The 21,821-nt window shown below is 37.7% G+C and overlaps 1 protein-coding gene across 6 annotated transcripts in view; it reads right to left on the bottom strand.

The window, feature by feature from the left end:
• The window catches only part of PPFIA2 (PPFI scaffold protein A2), a 619,889-nt gene that overhangs the window by 324,894 nt on the left and 273,174 nt on the right, over window positions 1-21,821 (bottom strand). For all 6 annotated transcript variants that reach the window (XM_073327625.1, XM_073327626.1, XM_073327628.1 and 3 more), the window contains one exon: window positions 5,052-5,114. In XM_073327625.1, coding sequence (XP_073183726.1) covers window positions 5,052-5,114 — 63 coding nt within the window. The remainder of the gene's footprint in view (window positions 1-5,051; window positions 5,115-21,821) is intronic.

The raw sequence follows: 21,821 nt of genomic DNA, 5'->3' as shown, positions 1-21,821 counted from the left end.
CAGCATGCATTGCAGACTTTCCACTTCTCTAGCTTATATTCACCTCAGGTTGGTATTGATAGAAAGTAAGTACCAACTGTTAGGTAACCTTCTGTGTATGGGACAGAGATGTGCAAAGTTTTTGGCTTGGATTGAGCTGCAAAAAGTACTCAAAATTGGGGTTGGGTCTGCTTTTGTAATCGCCATTATTGGTACATTACCTTGACCCAAGGAGTACTACTTATCACAAAAGAGGTCCTTCCAAAACAAAAGGTCTAATCTTTCTTTGGGGAGATTTGTGCCAGCGTTAAAACCTCCTCCTTGTTCTAGATCTTGTAAACTTTAGAGACGTTTAAGTGTTGGTTAATATTATTTTGTATCTGTGCATCTGTGGGCTTGTTTTGGAAATGCCAGGACTTTTTGTTAAATATAAGTTCTAAAATCTGAAGCTTCCCTGGAAGAATTTATGAAGAATTCTGAAAATCTTTAGTGCAGTAAATCATCAGAACTGGATGAAATTCATCCATGAGTTCTCAAGGAAGTGTGAAATAGCAGAGATACTAACAAGGAGGAAAAAAACAAAATCAAAACCTGTTCCTGACTGGAAAATTATTCACACAGTGCAAATCTCCAGAAAAGGAACGTGAAGTGATCAGAAGAATTTCAGACCAGTGAACCTCAGCTCAGTCTGAGGAAACTGACCAAATGTGTAATTAAAGGTAGACTAACACATAAAGAGAATGTCATGCCTCGTTAACCTGCTAGATGGTTTTTGAAAAATTAACAGAATACTAGATAAAGACAAACCAACTAATAAATGATAATTAATTAGGATTTCTAAAAATAAAATTTTAAATGAGATCTGTTACAAATAGTAATATTAAAGAAAAAACTAAAGATAAAAGGCAAATTAAAAACTGACTCTTTCCTGGGACAAAAACAATTGTAGTAAATGGCTGCTCTTCATAGTGGACAGATGTTGATAATGCATTTCTCAAAGCCATTATTAGGTGGATGTGGACAGTTTTGGATGATATCAGTTTTATCAAGTTCTTGGTGACCAGGCATCATGGCAGTAATTGGTTAGCATGATGTTTAATCTTTCTTATGGGCCAAAAATTCCAGATGCTAAGGCTATTGAGCCCTGATATATATCAGAGGACGAGTGTGCAATTTTGTCCATAGGCATGATATCATAATTTAGGTGAAGAACATCATCTGATGAAGTTTTACGTTAGTTTTGGAAAGATCAGATTATAAAGATCAGTTTATCCTTTATTGACTAGGAAACAAGGGATATCTTTTTGTGTTAAATTAAGTGCCTAATCACAGAGCTACAGGGAGGGAGTTAGGGAGTTCTAAATTCACTAAAACACCTATATTTGATGAAGTGGAGACTACTAGATTCACTTCTTGAACAGATACAGAAAGAAATAGCTTTTATTAGTTTATCTTTATAAGAAATTAGATGGAAACTTTACTTTTATAATTCTGTGGATCTGGGAGAATTACTGTTATAATACATCATGGAGCTAGGCTAGACCAAAAGGTAATGTGAATCATGACAATGTCAATTTCCTACAACAAACATAGTGAAGTATTGATGGCTTTCAGCTAGACAGTAGGTATAGTATAAGCAGATATGCATCTTAATTGTCAACAGAAGTGAGATTATTTTGTATTCTAGGAATTTTTAGCTATCTGAAGTCAATAACTGGTCAAAACCCCATCCTGATTTCCAGTAAACTATGAAATATAGAATATTTTTCTTGACATGACTGTGTATCTGGTCCTTTGTCCCCAGTAACTTTCCTCATGTGAGAAGTCCCATGGAGTTCAGTATGACTGTTCATGTGAATGAAGTTGCTCAAATGTATGTGCATGACGTTGCTCAAATATATAAGTATATATATATTGACGTTGCTCAAATATATAAGTATATATATATTTGACGTTGCTCAAATATATATATATTTGCAGGATCAAGCGCTAAAAGATTTATTATATGTTTACCAATTTTTGAGATATGAGATATTATTTTGCTAAGTCTAGATAGAAGCAATCTTCCAACATTCTAAGTAGCAACTATTTGAGATAATACACCTTTACCCTGATATAACGCTGTCCTTGGGAGCCAAAAAATCTAACCACGTTATAGGTAAAACCGTGTTATATCGAACTTGCTTTGATCCACCGGAGCACGCAGACCCGCCCCCCCGGAGCGCTACTTTACCGCGTTATATCCAAATTTGTGTTATATCAGGTCGCGTTCTATAGGAGTAGAGGTGTAAATATAATAATTTTGTCTTTGCTGATTTATTCCTATTCTGTGACACAGGAAGAGTGTCAGATCCCTAAAGGTAGTTTTAATGGGAAAAGACCATTAGAAATAAAAGCAATTTTCTCTAAACTTATGTGGAAGTTACTCTGCCTTGGTTCTATCAAGCAGGAGAAATTCTGGAATAGACTTGATTTGTATATCTTGTCATACCACAAAACCTATATGGGGTTCTTTCATTAGGTATTTCTTCCCTATTTTGAGGTATCTGTCAAAGATAACAACTGTCTTTGCATTAATCCCTTTTATGGTAGCATCCAAATTATCTTTTAAAAGCTTATGGTACCTTGAAGAGAAGAGCCATTTAATTTAAGTTACAGGCAAAATCACCTGACCAGAATTTGAACCACAGGGCATTTCCACCTACTCATTAAAGTGACATTCTAAATAGGACCATAAAGAGCATATGTAGCTGCATCAGCACTGAAAAAGTGAAAGTCAGCAGCTAGAGCAATTAGGTCTACAGGAATTTTGGATTTACTGTACTTCTTTCTATAGTCAGAATCTAAAATTAGATCTTAAAGCCACTTTACAGTGAGTCCAGAAGTAAGGCATGAGTGAATCATCACATTAAGAACGTAAGCTGGAAGTTTTATACCTTGTGAGAGTGCATGTGTGATTATTTTCTATCCATGGGATCTGTGTTCTAAACATTAACTTTCAATATGAAAGACTTTTTTATAGGTTTACAATAAAGATGGAATCCACAATGGGCACTAGCTCTCTTTCTTGAAAACTAGACTTGGGAATTCTTTCTAACTTGTGAAGAGACTTCAGAAGCGATTATTAAAGCCCAGAGTCTCCCAACCCTGTTGTAAGATTTATTAGTGTTATTGTAATAAGAAATACTTTGTCCTCTATTTCACCTTTGGGAAATAGTCACTAAAATTCTTCTTATTCACTGAGTTATGAGAATATTCCAATTCTTTAAATATTTGGGTATATACAATTCTTATGTTTGAACCTCAGTGTCTTCTGAGGATTCATAAACTTCCTTTTTGTTTCTTTTTGGAGGAGAAAAATTTGCTGTCAGAGAAGACAGAAAATGAGGAGTGGGGTGAATTTGTGATTTTGGCTTATCATTGAGGCCTCTCATCCTTTCTTGAGGATTCTAAACCCACTGAAGACAATAAAAGAACTCCCATTGCTTTCATTAGTGCAGGATTTCACCCAAAGAGTACAAGGTTGCTGTAGGATGGCCTGTATCTTTGACTTCTTTCTGGAGGAAGTATACTTTAAGTCCTCCTAAGTTTTAAAGACCTCTTTATCAATTATTTTTAATGTTTAAATTACCCTTCCTATGCTTCTTTGAAGTGATAGTACTAGTCTTTGTGTATGAGTTTGAAACATTATTGTACACTGCCAAGCCTGTGGTTCAAGTCCTCTAATTCAAGATTTATCTATAGATGACATCTGAATGATGGGAAAGTGATTACCTCTTCAAATCAGCAGACTGATCTTGTCTTGAAGGAGTTAAAGTCAGGTTGGTTATGGAGAGAGGATCCCCCATTTGGAAATAAATCTTGCATTGTATATCCATGGCATCTTCTCCCATTCCTCCTGACTAACCTCTACATGGATATTTCATACCCTGAAATGGTCTTTAGCCTCATCAGATAAAACTGTAACTAGAATTCAAGAGAGCAGTTCTTAATCAAGCAGTGTTTTCACTGGCCCATTGAAATAGATGCCCAGAAATACATACTGGTGATCCATCCAAATAGCTAGAAGCAGGATACCAATCAGTTTAATCCATTACAGAAAATTGGAAACTTCTATGCTCCTTGAAAAATGGAAAGTTTCTGCAGTAAACTAGGTTTTGTGTTTGTGTTTGTTTGTTTTTTGAGAGATGGGAATGGTTCAGTATCCCCGTGCTGTTTCATCTTGACAATATCAAAAATAGTAATAATAATATTCATGTGATGCTTAATTATCAGTATGGTCTAACTCGATCATACTTACCTGGATTACATTTTATGCAATAATAAGTCTTGAATTTCAGGATCAATAGCCTCCTCCCCCACAAAAAATGTGATCTTTATCAAGAGAAAGTAATGCTCAATATACAAGGTATTCAAGACATAATGTAGGACCCAGAGCCAAAGTCTGCCCTTAGAGTATGTGCTGAATTCCCACTAATGTTCTGCATATCAGAGGACAGGCTTTGGGCCACTGAGTTCCCACTTATAGAACAGGCTTTTTGCAAAAGATAAATTAGCTATTATACTACAAGTGAATCAATAGTTTCTTTTTAACAAAAACAAAGGTTTCTTATTCTATCCTTCCATCACTAGTGACTCCTCCCTCACCTTCATTTTAAGTCACACAATACAGAGAAAATAAAGTTTCCTTCCAAATTTAGTATGAGATATTTTTAAAGTCCAATACAGTACAATGTAAAATAGAATAAAAGTGCCCTCATCTTACTTTTCTCATTTTGCTAATTGCTATTTTACTGATTTCATCTGACAGGAATATTCAGATGGGAGAGAAGCAAGGTAAACTTGGAAGGAGCTGTGAATATATCATCCTAGCCTTTATTTAGCTGAGCTGTCAAATCATACAGGAAAAAATGACAGGAATTCATCATTTTGATAGGCTGAAACCTCCACTTGTAGTATAATATGTGGTGACCCTGAGATACATGAGATTCTTGAGGAAGGCAAAATATCAAATTCATGTAATGAGGTTTTGCATTGAAATTACACACAAATCCAAGATATGTGGAACATACATTAGGGCAGGATATGGTCCTTTGAATGTTATTCTCAATGCTCGTACCAGCAGCAACCGTCATCTGAAAAAGGGGGCAACAGAGAGTCCACTCAATTGAATAGAATTTTTGAAGTGTACAGTATATTCAAATTATACCATGCTAAACACATGAATATTTTAAATTTTCATTCATACAAGATGACCTAATGCAATGTTCATCGGGTTCAACCAAAACTTGCAAAAAAATCGAAAGTATTGTTACATACAGTGTGAAAATCATGGCTGGCTAAAAGCAGTCTTGTGATGAGTCAGCAAGTTTCTATTATTTACCTCCATAGAAATGAATGCAAAAGTCTGAAGCAGTGTCAAACAGTTAATTATGGAGGTGCCAGTCACAGCTCTATGGTTAGGGATAAGTTGAGTTTTCCACTTAAAGTAAGAATTCAACCTCTTTGTTATATCTGAATGCAGGATATCCTCCCCAAAATTAAAACACATTCTCTGACTTTAGAGATTTTTTCTGACAAATTGACGGTAAAAATTAATTAATTTTTTCCATTAAGAAATTTAGCATTCTATCTCACACCTTTCTATTGCCTTGAATGATCTTAATAATGGAGTCTTTAACTTCTTATATAGTTAAAACTCATTGAAATCTCATGCATAGTCTATATATGAAGAATATCTTTAGGAATAGTGGTCATTTTGTGACTATTTTTCATAACTGTATGTTTCTCTTTCAGCAGTAGTTGATGCATAAAATATTTTTCTTCGGAGAAACTCTGAATGGCAATCTGACTGGCTGACATTCCTTCAGACCTTAATAAATACATCAGAGGAAATAAATAGCTTGTGTTTTTAAATTTTTGGTTTCATCAGTACTGAATGTTAATTTAAAAGAAAAAAATTATACATTGAGAAAGTATCACCATAAAGTAAAGATTTCCAAATGTTTGATCAAATGTTGATCCTATATGTAACAATACACACAGTATACTGATTTCATGTTTATTATGGTCAAAATTTTTTGTCTCTTGAAATAAATACTGACCTAACTTAATTAAGCCAGTGTTTACCTCTCACTCTGTAAAGCTGGTGTTCATATCAACAAACGTCTATATTTTCTTGCTACAGTATTTATCTATAGCATAACAAGAAAGTAGGAAAGATACACCTGCACTATCTGTCAACATTAGTTTTATAACTACTTTATTATTTATGGAATGAGGAATTGAATTCATGCTTTTCAATAGTTTAGTCAAGTAGTAACCAGGCATATGCACAGGTTATGCTTTTATGCATTTTCACCTATTATCAAAATATTGTCAATGCACTTCAAATGTGCTTTGTAATAATATAAAAAGACTTAAAAGATTTTTAGTTTTTGTATTTCTTAAAAGGATTATGCTACTGACGGAAACAACATTTAAAACTTGGATCTCCACACAAACAGAATCTGTTCACACACACTGAAAGGACTATTGTTTACTTCTATGAGATTTCCATTCTTCAGATTCTTGTTATTTATTGTTTCTTTCTAAATTGATACATTATTCCAAGAAATGTTTACAGTGCTTTGGTCAAATTTCTTTTAGTTTGGTTGGTTTTTGTTTAGAAATTTACAGAATGTCTCTAGATATAAATTAGCTACATTCAACAAGAATGTTTCTGTGCATAACAAGTTCACAATCAATTCACAGGTAATGTGTACGTGGTTCTTTAACAAAACCACTATTCTGGAATTTTAAAAGAAAAACACAGTCTATATGATATCAGCATGATATAGGCTTTAAATAGCAGTATCTCAACACAAGGAAACATACAATTTAAACAATGAATGAATGCTTTATATAATATCACCACTTTCAGAGCTTGCTTAAAAAATTAGTCCAATTCCTATTTAAAAATGAGCTTCAGTGTTTACACATAAATATCTAAAATAAAGCAAAATACAATTATTGAAAATCCTGAACCTGAGATTGTATATATATTTGTATGTATGCATTTATTCATAGTTATATATATGCACTCTATAGACGTGATGGTGATATCTTGTGAAAAGCTGGGTTTACCATACACTTTTGACTGCTGCATCTGCCCTTTGGCCCACTAAGCTGTCATCTCTGGGATGTAGAATTCTGATAGTTCTTACCTCTGATGAGCTTCAGACACATTTGTTTTAAAGAGCCTTTGAGTTTTTTTCCCATTTTTCTCCTTCCAAAATGTGAATTTTATAGCCCAAAGAACATTGCGTGGGATATGTATAGTCAGTTTTAACCTGTGGCAGGTTTAAGATTTAATATCTTTGGACGCTTCAGGGATAGCATGGAAAACTTTACATAATTGTAAATAAGTGACCACTGATTTTTCAATGCTATAAGGCACTTGCTTCTATCCCTGGTAATTTCCTGAGCAGCTGGTCTCATGGTCATTGCCAAGTTTTAGGACAGAAATGAAAAACAAAATCCAATACATATTTTAAAACTTAAAAATATTTCCAAATTTTTGTAAAATAAGTGGGATCTATAAAATACATATTGATCTGGCATAAAGATTTTGCTGGCTATCATTTTAGATACCCTGCATAACACATTCATGGATTTAATAAGTAACACAGCCCTACCAAACTCATGCTGATAAAACCTTTTTACCACATATTTAATATTATAGCAAGTACTTAGTGGTACCTATTATGACTAATATTCACAACACTTCCTATTACAATTGAAATCTATTACACTTTGATTCACCTCCTCAGAAAAAGCAATAAATGAACCAGCACTGCAAAATGACAAAAAAGGACAACAGGTTCAATTTGGAGAAGTGATTTCAGAGATGAAGCCCCAACGCATAAAAATACTGGGACTGTCAGATTCCAAACATGAACTGTGAACCACATCCACACTAAGTTAATCCAGGCTCCAAATTATAAAGCAGTTTATATATCAAAACCACAATTTGACTTGAAAGTAGATATTAATTGTAGGGTAGGGCAGACTTTACAGCACAAGTGAAAGAATTTCCATTTGTGAAAAACCCTACAATTAAATAGATGGCCATATTCTGCACTTTCTGAAATTTCTAAGGGTTCTTCTCAGTGTTGCCCCAGGTATAGTAGAGTGCAGTACAGACAACTGATCTGAGGTAACAAATTGCATGGAGGACTGTGCTCAGCATATCAGATAAGAGTGCTTTCAAACCTGCTATATAAGTGCTGGTGTAAATAAATGTTCCTGGCTAATGCTGCAATCTGGACTACCGGAAGCAGCTGAAGAGCCAACAGGTCCCCTAGGTTGCAAACTATAGAAACAATCAGCAGGATTGTTCCCTGAGTTGGTAGCTATCACTTCCACAATTTCCTGTGTTTTTTTCCACTAGACTTTTATCTGTGTTTTTGTCCCAGCCCCTACACCTGTTTGATACTAGGAAAGTTGAGCAACCACATTATTTAGATCAGATGAAACAGAGAGCAATATCATCACATATGAGTGGCTCTACAGTCCGACTCACTTTACCATCTCTCTGTTGAAGGAGTGGTGACAGAATAGAAGCCTCTAGTCCTACTTACTATATAAGGAGTCATACAGTAACTAATTCAAGGTCCTGTTCTAAAGGAAGGTATGGACTCATCCAAATTCAACTCCACCAATCTCTATCCACAAAAAAGGCAGTTTTCACGGTCAGTGGCATCAAAGTCTGCTGACAGTTCTAAAAGAATCAATATGGACACTTAATAGGGTTAGTAGATCAATGAAACCAGTGTAGAATCTGAGGACTCAGGAACTCAGAGCCTACCAATCAGTTGTTAAAATGATGGCAGAATCTTGATGAAATGATGAAAATCTCCACCAAATAGAAGACCTGATGTTTCCTGATAAGGGTTTTGGTAACCAAGAGGGATATAGGTACTAAATCATAGTTCATACCCCAAAGCTCCCCAAAGACTGCCAATTAGTAAGTGGATTTGGTCAAAACCCAAACAGAAGGCCTTATGTTTGCTGTTTCACCTACATTTGTCATGGATCACAGATCCCAGAGACTGCTAATCCAGTTCATATCTGATAAACTAACAGAAAACTCTTCAGAGCAAGAAACACTCCACGTCCCAAAAGAGACAGACCAACTGACTACCTTTTGGAACTGTTCCAGATGGCAGATACTTTGTAAACACTTCAATGAAGGCCAATCGTGTTTTTTCCCCCTCCCACAACAGCTACAGCATAAAATTTCTGTAAAATAAAAATAAAATAAAGAACTCTGTGTTACAGGTGGCCTGGTTTAGAAAGTAATTTCCACTGCTTCTGCTCATTCAAAATCTGAAGTGCAGTGGCATGGCCTCTATTTACCACAATATTCCCATTTTAACCCTATCCCAGGACTCGCACAAAAGGAAGTGATATTTCCATTATACCCATTTTTGGAACATGACACCTCCTACATTGAAGAAATGATGCAACCAGCATAGTCACATCACTAACTGAAACTGATTCAAATTCATGAACGAATCAGTCTTCAACAGGAGAAATCTGGGATAAAAGAAAAGGCAAATAGATACATGCACAGCTATGGAAACAAGTCCTTGCTTTGCAGTCCCAACACACACATGTTGATGTTTGGCTGACTGCCTCTTAGGGTGTGTCTATACTGCAATGTAAACCCAGGGTCACTGGAACTCTAGCTCACTAGCTCAGTGTTTGCAAGGCCTGGCTTGAATGTCCTAAGTTTAGAATTTCTGAACGAAGGTCTCACACCAGTGCTCAGGCATCTGCAGTGCCTTATGCAGACTCGAGTCAAGCCAGGCTTCCTAGTGCCCTCTCCAGCTGTAGCCAATCTAGCCCTTTGTTTGTGGTGCAATGTGGGAAAACTTGCTTGCCAACCCCACATTGCAGGAAGTTGTCACAGCCTGCCAACACAACCTGCCAAACCATCTTTTGGGTCTGCATGATCTCGGCAGCCGGAGCCAGCGACAGGGAGGAATCACCGTTTGAAGAACTTGCCTTGCTTGGGCTTTCACTCTTGTTTCAGGAAACAGGTAGAGCATCCATGAGACATTGGTGGACATTTTGGCAGTTTTTCTGACCTCCCAAAGGCACCTTACAGAGGAGGAGGAGGAGGATGATAAAACAGACATGGCAGACTTGAACTGGCTGACGCCGCTCACGACTCTTGGTGTAGCCACTGATGCACCTTTCATAGACCTGAGCCTTTGGAGCAAGGCTACAAGCATAGACTGGTGGGATCCATCATCATGAGGACCTGGGATGAGCAGCAGTGGCTCCAGCAGTTTGCCTCAACCCTCCAGCATCATGGCTTCCCAAGACTGCTACATGTCCATTGTTAACCAGTTTTGTGTTGGAAAGTTAACTGAGAGTAAAGTGGTGGTGGAGGTGAAATCAGGAAAGTGATTTACCCAGAAGTAGGTGGCCATAAACAATATCCCTGAAGTAACTGCTTGTTTTGGGAGATTGGTGTTTCTAAACTGCATTGGCACCACTGATGGGTCTCACGTGCCCTTGTTTGCCCTCCTCAAGAAGCATGAGTGCATAAACTGCAAAAGATACTACTCCACTGTAAAGCAGTCCCTGGATTACAGAAGCTGATTTATGGATCCCAATGTGGGCTGTGCTGAAAAAAATCAAGATGCCAGGATTTTCTGCTGATCAAGGGTCCACCCTCATGGTCAGGTCAAGACACTATTCTCACCAAATGACATTGTCATAAATGGAATTATTGTCCCCACTATTATTCTAGGAGACCCCCCCCCACACACACACACACACCTCCTTTGGCCTTGGCTTATGAAACCGTAACCTGATCTCAGAGGCCCTGGCAGAGGACATTTTAATTAAACTCTCAGTAGGTGTAGAATGGTGGTTGAATATGCGTTTGGCATATTGAAATCCCACGGGTGCTGATACAGACACATTTGGATTTCAGTGTCATAAATGCTGTCCACATTATTGTGGCTTACTGAGCTCTTCACAATCTTTGAGACCCCAAAGGTGAGCCTTTTGGCCCTGAATGACAGTAATGGATTACTGAACAGGTACACTCAGCCAGAAAGTGCACCTGTCACAGCTGGTACAAGATGCCCCCAGGCAACACAAATCAGGGATGCTCTGTGTTCTCACATTAGGGACTTGCATAGCCCAATGGAGGAGGGAGAATAGTATGTTTATGAATGGGTTTGTATAGAAATGTTAACACAAAATGAGGTAGTCACTGTACACAATGAATGGGGGGATTTTAGTTATGGATGACATGACTGCTTATGAAGTGGGGGTAAGGGGCGGTGCACTGTGTGGCAAGAACTGTGGATTTTCATTATGGATTGATGTAAACAGATATCCTGCAAAATTATGTTTGGAGAAAAACTTCCTTGCTGTATGTTTATCTTCAGTATTCAAAATACTCATAATATGATGTGATGCAGTTTATTACTTCCTTAATAAACAAATAAAAACTTTCTTAAGGAAAGTTCAAATAAAATAAAAGCCGTTAATTTCTGAACAAGGTTATATTACAAAACACAATATTAAAGCATTGCTGGGCAACCCAGTGGCCATTAGAACATCAAACCACGAGTAATAAACTGTCAATAAAACCAGTAATAAAAGAAAGTGCAAAACACACACATTGAGTAGTATCAGTAGTGAAACCAGTACCAACAAATAAATCACCTCCTTTTGCCTGTCCCTGGACCCCCTGTTCTCCTTTCCCCTTTTTCCATATGTAGCATGCACTTGATGCTGCTGCACAGAGGTGGAGGCCAAAGGGGTACCTTTGCCCTGTCCAGCTATTTGTAGGTCCTGGATGCATGGGCCACCCAACTGTGGAACTGTGCAAATTGTTCCTGGTCTGCAGTACATGACCATGGAGGGATCAGGACATGGAGTGGGTAAAGCAGGAGCCTGTACTCTAGTGGCCATTAGCGAGAGAGAGACTATTGTCTCAGTACTTCAACAAAGGTTTAATGCCTCTCCAGAGAAATGTGCTTTGTGAAATCTCAAGGCCAAAAAATACTTTCTAAAACTGTGCTTCAATATACTGTAAGAGGAAAGCTTCAGATCACAGAAGCTCTGTGGACACAACTGAATTAATCAGAGTGAAAAGAGAGCACAAACAATGGTGAGTTAAAATGTACTTGGTAACTGAGCAACATCTGAGTGGAGTGGGCTGGTGGCCTACAGAAGTGGGCCTGAAAAACACACACTTCCCCAAAATGTGCCTGCCTATCTGGAGTTTCTACTATGGGAAAAATTTCACAGCTATCAGCACCTGGGACTGGATGAAAATTCATTGTAGAATCAACAGGGCACTGTGTTGGTGTCCACACAGATTACTGCGTTCCTACAGTTTCCGATACTGCCTGGTCTGACTATATCTATCTATGGACTCCATGCAAACACACATGATAATACAGACTCCCAAAGAACTACACAGCCACTCCCTCTCACCTGGAATATTTCTGAACTGCATACAACCCCCAGTCACATTTTGGACATTGATTTAGTCACCCATGGATTACATTTCATTCTTCCTTCCCTGTATTGTTTACCGTTTACAGATAGCTCATTATGCTGTGGCATGGCAAATTTGTATGGAGCAGTGTACTAAAGGAAAAGCAATATAAGATTCTTACTTTTAACGCCCCAGCACATTTACGTTAGAATGAGCAAGTAGCAAGTAAAAAATTAAATGTAAATGTTTGTTTAACTTTTGTTTGTGCTTCCCAGGATCCATTTTGAATTTCACATGGTTTGGTGCAGGTGAAGGGGTGATGCCAAGGTGCTGGCATGCATTCCACCATTAGGAGATTCATGCTGCTACCCGTGGCTTATAATAACAATTGTATTGGTTTATAAACCAGAAATCCCTCCAATTCATATATTAACAACAAACAAACATGGAGCCAAACACCAAGTTCTGGGGTTTCTTCTGCCTCTTCTACTTCTGCTGCTCCTCAAGGGAGTCATCTCCAGCTCCTCAGAGTATAGACCCAGGACATGCTCCGGCAGCAAAGCCTCCTCAAGGACTGGTGTGAGCACCCGAGTTACTTCACTAGCTTGATCTGGTGCCTGTTGGATCCTCTCCAGTCTGATATTAGATTCAGGGGTCAGCAGGTTGACATCATGGCTGACCAGGCTTTCATGAACCATTGGTGGCTCAGTGCTCGACACAGTACCCAACACCCAGTGAAACTCTTCATAAAAGAGGCAGGATGATGCCAAAGTTCTCAGAGGTGCGGTTCTCATCCCTGGCTTTACAACAGTTGCTTTTGAGCCTATTAAATCTTCTCCCTGCACTGGTCACCAGACTGGTGAATCCCCAATGCAGCCAGCTCCTTTGCTATTTCCTAGTACACATGGTCACTCCTGGCATTTTTACTGAATTTGAATGTTTTGCTTGCCTTGCACCAGAGATTTACCAAAATCTGCTTGTGATCCTGTGACCCAGATAGCAGTGCACTTGGCTGGGGACTTCTTGTTGGTGGCCATTGCAAATTCATGAGTAGGCTCACTCTGTTTGCAGCTCAATGGTCAGAATAAAATGGAAGGGTTAAACATCAAGAAGTTGTACTGAACTAGGGGGATGGGGGGGGGGTTGCTTCCATTCACTGGGAGTCGATTGGCTAGTCTTGGAATGACAAGGAACACCAGTCCAGGGGATTGTGGGATAGCACTGGCAGGCTGTCCAGACCTGAGCCTGGGGAACCCAGGCCCGAGCTACTTCCACACACAGCAATATGATGGAGTTTGGTCCCAAGTCCCAGTATGACTCAGCCTTGGAACCCCCCTGACCTTGCCAGGTCATGGGTCCGGCCCAGAAGACCTGTGGGCCTGAGTCAGACACAATTGTGTATAGATAGAAGTGGGGGGGTTTGGCTTGAGCCTGAGCCCAGGCTTACACTGTAGTGCAGACATACACTTAGGTCTACAAATGACTTTGTGGGCACAAATTGTTTTTTGCTTACTGGGGTCTGTTAAGCAATGGAACTGAGAACTTTGATTTGTACAGTGTGTCTGTGACGAGAAAAATGTGTGGGTGAAATTATACATGCATGTGCACACATGTGCATATACATACACAAATGAGAGGTCAAGACAGTCTTAAAAAGTGAATCATTGACTGGACACAATGGAATAAAATAGGTTATTCCTTAGTAAAACTGAAGGCCATGCTTCTATAGATTTAGCAGAAACCTGTGATATTCCTAGTATACTAATTTCAATCATAAAAATTCAGCACCTACCAATGGTTATTACACAGTGACATCTTAAAAAAGGCACTTACTGTCTATTCTAAACCTAAGGGAAATGTGATACTCAGATACCAATACAGAGTCCTCTGAGGATGACTATGTTTAAAGTCTGCAGTTCACAAAACCACTGGGCAAATACTTTTCTGTAGAAGTTATTTTACCCGTGTGTTCTGTTTGATAAAAGAACTGTTCGGAGTAAATATTAGTTATCATTATTTGTATTACAGTAGTACCCAGAAGCGCCAACCAAAATCAAGGTTCCACTATGCTATATTCTGTACATACATATTGTAGGGGAGAGAGAGAGAGAGAGAGAGAGAGAGAGAGAGAGGGCCCCTTCCCTGAAGATTTTACAAACTACAGAAGATACACAAAGCACACAGAAAGTAAGTATCAGCATCCCCAGGTGAGCAACTGAAACTCAGAGATTAAGGCCCTACAGTTATGTACATGCTTAACTTTAAGCGGGAGAGTAGTCCCACTAAGTCAATGGGAGTATTTGCAGGCTTAAAGTTAAGTGCATGTCTAAGTGTTTGAAGGATAGGTGCCTATGTGACTTGACCTATACAACAGAGGAAGTCTGGTGACAGAGCCAAGAACTGATCTCCGATCTCCCAACTTCCAATCTGGTGCCATACATAAGACCATATACATGATTCTTCTTCGTTCACATTCATCCTACAGACTCAGTGGGAACAGTCGTGTTGAAGGCACCTCCTCTCCTTTGCCTGTTGAAGGGGACCCCGAACCCGTTCCCCCTCCTCAAGTGCATCAGATGAAGGAAAATGTTAGTATTTACTGTGTTTTTTAAACTAAACCCAGCACGTTGGTACATATCCATTGTACAACTTAGCAAATTATACACCTTCATGATTTTCTCAAGCTTACAATGCAAAATAAATTGGTGAATATTTCATAATTCACATTCAGATCTCAGTAAATTGTACTTCTGGTGTATATAGTAAAACTGTGACCCAAATTCTGTCCTTGCCATGAAATTCAACACATAAATGATATGATAAATTCTGCTCTCAGTAAAATATGCACAATCCCACCTCAGTCCCTTATATTTTAATGGAGAGGCACAAATATATTGGAGGACAGAATTTGGCCCACTTACTAAGTCACTGATGCCATCTAATTAATGGAATATTATCTATATTTCATTGGCAATTATGCTAGAATCCAAATTTGAAGCTGTCTGATATTTTGGTGGGTTTTATTATTACATGCACAAAAGATCAGAAATAACCTTCATTCACTGAATCAAGTGATTTATATTGCTGTATCTTCCTACTGACTGACCTTAGTATATCAAAGTTGCCTTTGTGAGAGGCATCTTATCTGTAGTTGTCAGCTGGTTCTGTGCATACTTTGATTTCTGTTGTTATATCATTAAACCAAATAGAAATCATTTTTATTTCTCTTTTCTCCACAAATAAATCATTAATAGAATGATTGTTTTTTTCTATCATAATTTGTCATCCAATTAACACTTAGTCTAGTCAAACTGCATAGTAAATAGGGCTAATGAATGACTGATCCCATAGTGTGAGCTTTGTGTTACCATGTCAGCAGTATCTAAAAATTCTTTATTCCATGTAAATTAAAGCTATGGAAATCTCATTTAATTACCAGAATTAAAAGAAAATATAATTCTATTTAAATTAATTATACTTATATACTTGGATGCTAATGATAAGCAGCAAAACCACCATTTTTTGGGTCTTTCTTTAAATACATAGGCACTCAAATATTTCAGTGATGGAGCACTAGCATTTCTGCACGTGCTTGACTTCAGACATGTGAGTCTTCCCACTAAGTGAAATTCAACTACTCTTCTGCATAGAATTATGCACGTGCATATGTGTCCGCAGGATTGGGGCTGTATGCCTACTGAAATAGGTAGGTAGATAGATACCGTACTATAAGCAAAACTCTTGCTACAATATCACTTCAGTTATGTCATAATGTATTCTGAGGTTATACTTGGTTAAGTAAGCATTTAAAATATGTCTTAGTAATACTTTTTAAATTGTCATATTAACAGAGCTTGACCTGATTAATCATTTTGGAAATACTTTATAATATAAATGTTGGGAACCATAATTAAAACAATATTTCATAGTTACACAGCAAAATATTTTGTGATTACTTCATTAACAAATATATCTAATTTATAGCAAATCAAGTCTTAGCTGAATAATTACAATAGCACCATTTAAGTTGATATATCCTTTAAAATAGCCCAAGATTTCTATCTGTGATGATCCCAAATATAAATTTAAGAATATATTTCCCTGACTAATGAAGTAATAAAAACATTAATGGTTTTAAAAGAATGTATTCTGAATATGCTGCTAGTCTGCAAAGCAATGTTACTTTTTGCTCGGTAAGGAAGAAACAAGAAACTGCCAAAATTTATAATAAAACAAAGCCTTTACAAACTACAAGAACTTTCCAGTAAAAAATGTAGAAACAAAGCAAAAACTCATGTGATAACATGTGAGGAAAATTGGAAATGGTGGGAACATTTAAAATGTTATGTTCATTCATTTGCAAATCTGGACTTGTAGAAATCACACTAAACACTTTTTCAGTGCCTCAACCAAATATACACAAACTCATTTTCTCGGTTCCAATCCACACTGTAACTCTGCATAATGAACTTGCATCTGAGTCTACACTTAAGAGAGGATCTCTAGTTGTCCTTCAAAAAAAATGGAGGGTGAATATGTCATGCTCTGGAGTCCTTTATTGACTTTGCGAGCCTTCTGGTGGACCTTGCGAAGGAGAACAAGCCCAAGAAGAGAACATGGCTCAGGTAGAATGTGACTGTTCTCTCGTGAAGACAATCAGAAGAGAGGACTCTGAACGCTCTCATTTAACAAAACATCTAGTGAGTCTTTTGCACTAGGACATGGAGCTTTCTTCCTATAATTTTTGTCCAAAATTACACTATTAGTTCAGAGAACAAAGCCACAAAGGCTATGTTTAAATCGTCCGGGTGAACTAAATACGCATCAGTCAGCATACTGCAATAAAGCGAAGAAGGCCCTGTTTAAATTTCAAATGGTCTCCCTCTTTACCATATCTTAGACTAATACATTACTTCTAATTTTTAATTTGTATCATCAGGTAATAATGAATCCCAGTGTAGGAAGAATAAATGAAATGTCTGTTTTGTTTATTTTATAATAAAATGTTAAATCTGGATTGTCTCTAAGCATGCTTGAACTTACCATAGTTTCTTTCAGCAGAGCAGAAGAGCAGCTGCATGTTGTGTGACAAACTGCTCACTGGTCTGCTGGAAGAAGGATGAGGGTGGGAGAGGAGGCGGAAACTGCTGAGCATACCTTCATGAAGGAGTGCAGGGCCTGCTCCCTCCTTACTATCCAAGGGTGTACAGTACTCTCAAGGGAATGGAGGGGAGGTGGGGCCAAGCCTACCATGCACTGGCCTGAGTACCAGAATGGGAACACTGGAGGAAAAAAGGTTATACCCTGTGCAGCAGCAGGTGTGTTCCCTGTGTTGTTGAAGAGCTCCAGGAAGGCACAAGTGAGCTCTGTATGGAAAAGCAGAAGTAAAGCTGGCCAGGAGGCAAAGTAGGTTGTCCTGTGTTAAGGGACGTAGCCATTTTGCATGTGCACTCCCTGATCCATTTGACATTGACTGGTGGGACTAAGCTGCACATGGGGCTGCAAATAAGGAGGATATGAACTCACAATGATGTTTCTACAGCGTCATTTTGCATGAAGTTTCAGGGGAAACGTGGCAAAATACCTAAATTAGGCCTTTTATATATGTTTCCAGTAACTTCAAAACTAAAAACAATGCACAAAGCAAGTTAAATGTTTCCAAGAACTAGAAAGACAATTGTTAAGGATTTTACAGGTTAAAAGTAATTGCTATCTGTTATCATGGATTTCTCTTTCTTTCTTTCAGAGGATGCCAAACACTATTCATATTTCATTATTAAGTGATATGCTGTCTGGCTTCATGACTAAATCACTGTAGCAAAGGACTGGAGGTACAGTGAAGCATAACAATTAGAACTTTACCTAAGATTCTGAATAGTGACTTGCGTGTACAGCCTATCTAAATTTAACATCTGCTACTGCATTTAAATATGCTTGTTAGCATACTGTTCAATTATGCCAGAGTATGAGGCTACTATAGTGTCACAATCATCAGAATGATCAAGTCCCATGACCGTGTGAGATCAATAAACACCTCAGAATTTACTATCGGGACCATGCTTATGTAAAGCTTCCAATCATACAGGAAACAGGAAGGTTTTATGCCATTATCTAAGACTATTTTACAGAAACGTGCTCCTTGAGAGCAAGATATTCACTTCTTGCACAGAATTAAATAGAAAATAGTTAAATGTCACTTCTAAAAATATGTAAATGTTGCTCTCCAGAGCAAGCTAATTTACTCTTAAAACTAATTCCTATTTTGGAGAAAATAAATGTTTCTGGTTTGTATATTTATTTGGATTTATACACTCTAAAAAGGAAGCTATACATATGCTCTGTTTTCCCTTAACATAATTTAAAAATACATATAAAGAAAATACTCTTACGTAACTGAACTGCAGCTATATCATCTATTATAATTGAATTGTATATGAATCAATACAATGATTCTCACTCAGACAAAGTATTTAAAAATGAGCTAAAATTACAATACACTGCTTTGACAATCTGCAAATTTAAAAAATCTGAAAATAATTAAATATGCAAGATTGTCCACATCAGTTTCTTATTTTTTTCATTATACCTTTAATCACAGATGGCTAAATTTTAGTAATAGCTTTAATCTAACATTAATTTATCCTCAATCTTCAAAATAAAGACCATTATGATATAACAAAACAACCTCCATTAATTTAGAGCTCAATAGAGTTTTCTATTTTAAACTGAGTATTTTCAGCCTCTCCATTTCTCTTGCATTAACCACTTAGAGGAAATAAAGTACAGTGAAATGGTTAGCTAGCTCTCTACTCAATGGAATCAAAACGTCACCATGCATACCAGCAGATATATACAGAGTAGTGAGTTTTCTTTCTTTCATAATACATTTATTTAGAAATCATGCAATACTGTATAACCCATGAACAAACTAATTTTCATGTGCAGTACAAGCAATGAAGGATATCTTCACATAATACAAAGCTGTCAGGTTCAAGAGGCTTGAGGGATATATGTACAGATTTGGATGGAGAGTCTGATTTATCCTCCTGCTTTTCTTCACTCAACTGCAATTTTGTTAATCTCTCTCTTTCTTCACCCCTTGTCATTGGCCTTCCAGTCTGAAAGAGCTACTGTACTTACTGCTATTACTCCGTCACTCCAACGTTCAGAATGCCCGCTCCACCTGACACAAATGGTTAATGAGAGGAACTGACTAGTAAAGTAGGGGTATGCATTGATAAGAGTAATTTCTGGATAGTCCTAAACTCCCCTTCAGGCAGAGTAGGATGCTAATGCCTTATAATAAATATACTCATCAAACCCCATTTCCTCTAATTTGTAACTCCACCCTTAACAAATCATATCACTTCACAGTTTACTGCACTCTACAAATCCCAAATCCCACAAATTTCCCTCTCACCTCAGTCCTTGAACATAAGATTCCATTACACACCACCTGAAAAAGCACCTACTAGTATTCATGTGTTTTCTACATTCCACTCAAGTATGAAACAATACCCCTGTTTTAATCCAGAATAAGCTTCGCCAGTGCAACTCATGTCTTGTTTGCCTCCGTTTGTGGCTTGCACTGGTGCAATTATGCTAATGGCTGAAATTGTGGCAAATTCCCAATGTAAAAAAGGCCTAAGTTTCTCTTTGAAATTTTGTTATGGAGCAGTAGCCCTTCTTAGGGGAGGTAAGAGAAAGCCTATAGGAGAGTGGAAAGAAATTCCCCAATAACGAAAACCCTATGTAGATGGTAGAGTTGAAAAGTATACATATATGACATAAACTACCTGTATTACTCTTATCGCAGAAGAAAATGATGTACTCCTCTAGCCTGGATCTCTTCCTTGACTCAAAAAAACCCTCTGAAGCTCTTTGGGACACAGACCACATCTACAACATTTTGTACAGAACCTAGCAAAACAAAAGCCTCATGGCTGTTTGGATTCCCATCACTATCCTATTACAAATAATAAACATTAATAATCCAGCTACAATTAACTACAGGAGTAACCTATAAATATAAAAGAAATAGCTGGTTATTTTACTGAAATAATTCTAAGGGGGTGCACAGCATTTAATTGACAATCTTACTTTCCTCTGCACTTCTGTCTTGCCTTTACAGTCATGGGAAATATGACTCAATGTCAAAGTAATGCTGTCTAACTTTTTGATTCAAAATTACTAAAATCTTTTATTGCATCTCATCATTTGAAGCCATAGTGTGGCCTAGCCTATGCCCTTGCAAAGGGGTCTGAGCATAAAGCACCTCTCCATACTCAAACTCATTTCCATGGGTAGCAGTAGCAGCACCTAGAGGAGATCAACTCCTCACCGGCTGTGCATGTGATTGGAAAAAGGCAGGCAATGGATGGAGCTTTGACTCTTCCTCTCCCACAATGCATTGGGCAGCACAGCTCTGCAGGTATAGGGCTGAAGCAGAATATGTTCCCACCTGGAGCAGGGGGAAATGGAGTCAAAATCTGCTTCCCAGTCTACTTCCAGGGCAACACAGTTACGTACTGCCCCATACACAGGGCTTGTGGAAAAAACACACTTTAGGCAAATATCTTAGAAACTTGACAGGTGTGTAAGGCATAAACACATCCAACACTGGAACGTCCATGTTAAAAAAAAATCTTGCAAAAATTGGGAGCATTGTTTTAAACTGCCCTAGTGTAGCTTTGATGTGTACAATTACCACTTAATCAGCAGATAAAATCCTAGGTCTCTGTGACCCTGAGAGCACTGCAAGGGTGGTATTTTTGCACAGATGGAAAATGTTGATTTTTCAGCAATATATTGGGCAAGAAGGATTTAATCCACATTAGACATACGTCCCCACCTTTTCCTGAGCATAGATATATAAATCAATTGCGTCCCTTACAAAAAAATAAATCTACTCATTTGAGTTCTCCTGTGACATTCTTATTAACTTTGAGTAGTCATGAAGAACAGAATCTAATCCTGAGCTTGTTTCTTAGTTTGGGTGAGAGAGGCAGGGAAAAGTCTCATTTAAAACTTTGATGCTACAGAGAAGAAGGAAATTGGAAGAGAAAAGAATAGTTAGTATGTCCACCATTTCATTGCCTGATGACCCAAGTGAAATAAGGACTTTGATTAAAGATGGTAGCAACAAAATTTGCTGATTTCACTGACCTAAACACTAGATACAGCAAAATGAATTTCATATTCAATTCTACACTGATTTGCATACCACTCATCACTGCAGTATTTGAGTACTTTACAGTCGTGCAATATATGACATGATTAGCATGCATCACAGATGGCTTTTTCTATCCCTCATCCTTTCCCCAGTGAG

The sequence above is a fragment of the Lepidochelys kempii genome, chromosome 1 (genome assembly GCF_965140285.1).
Source record: "Lepidochelys kempii isolate rLepKem1 chromosome 1, rLepKem1.hap1, whole genome shotgun sequence".
Lineage (NCBI taxonomy): Eukaryota > Metazoa > Chordata > Testudines > Cheloniidae > Lepidochelys > Lepidochelys kempii.
This window is presented reverse-complemented; position numbering and strand designations above follow the sequence as displayed.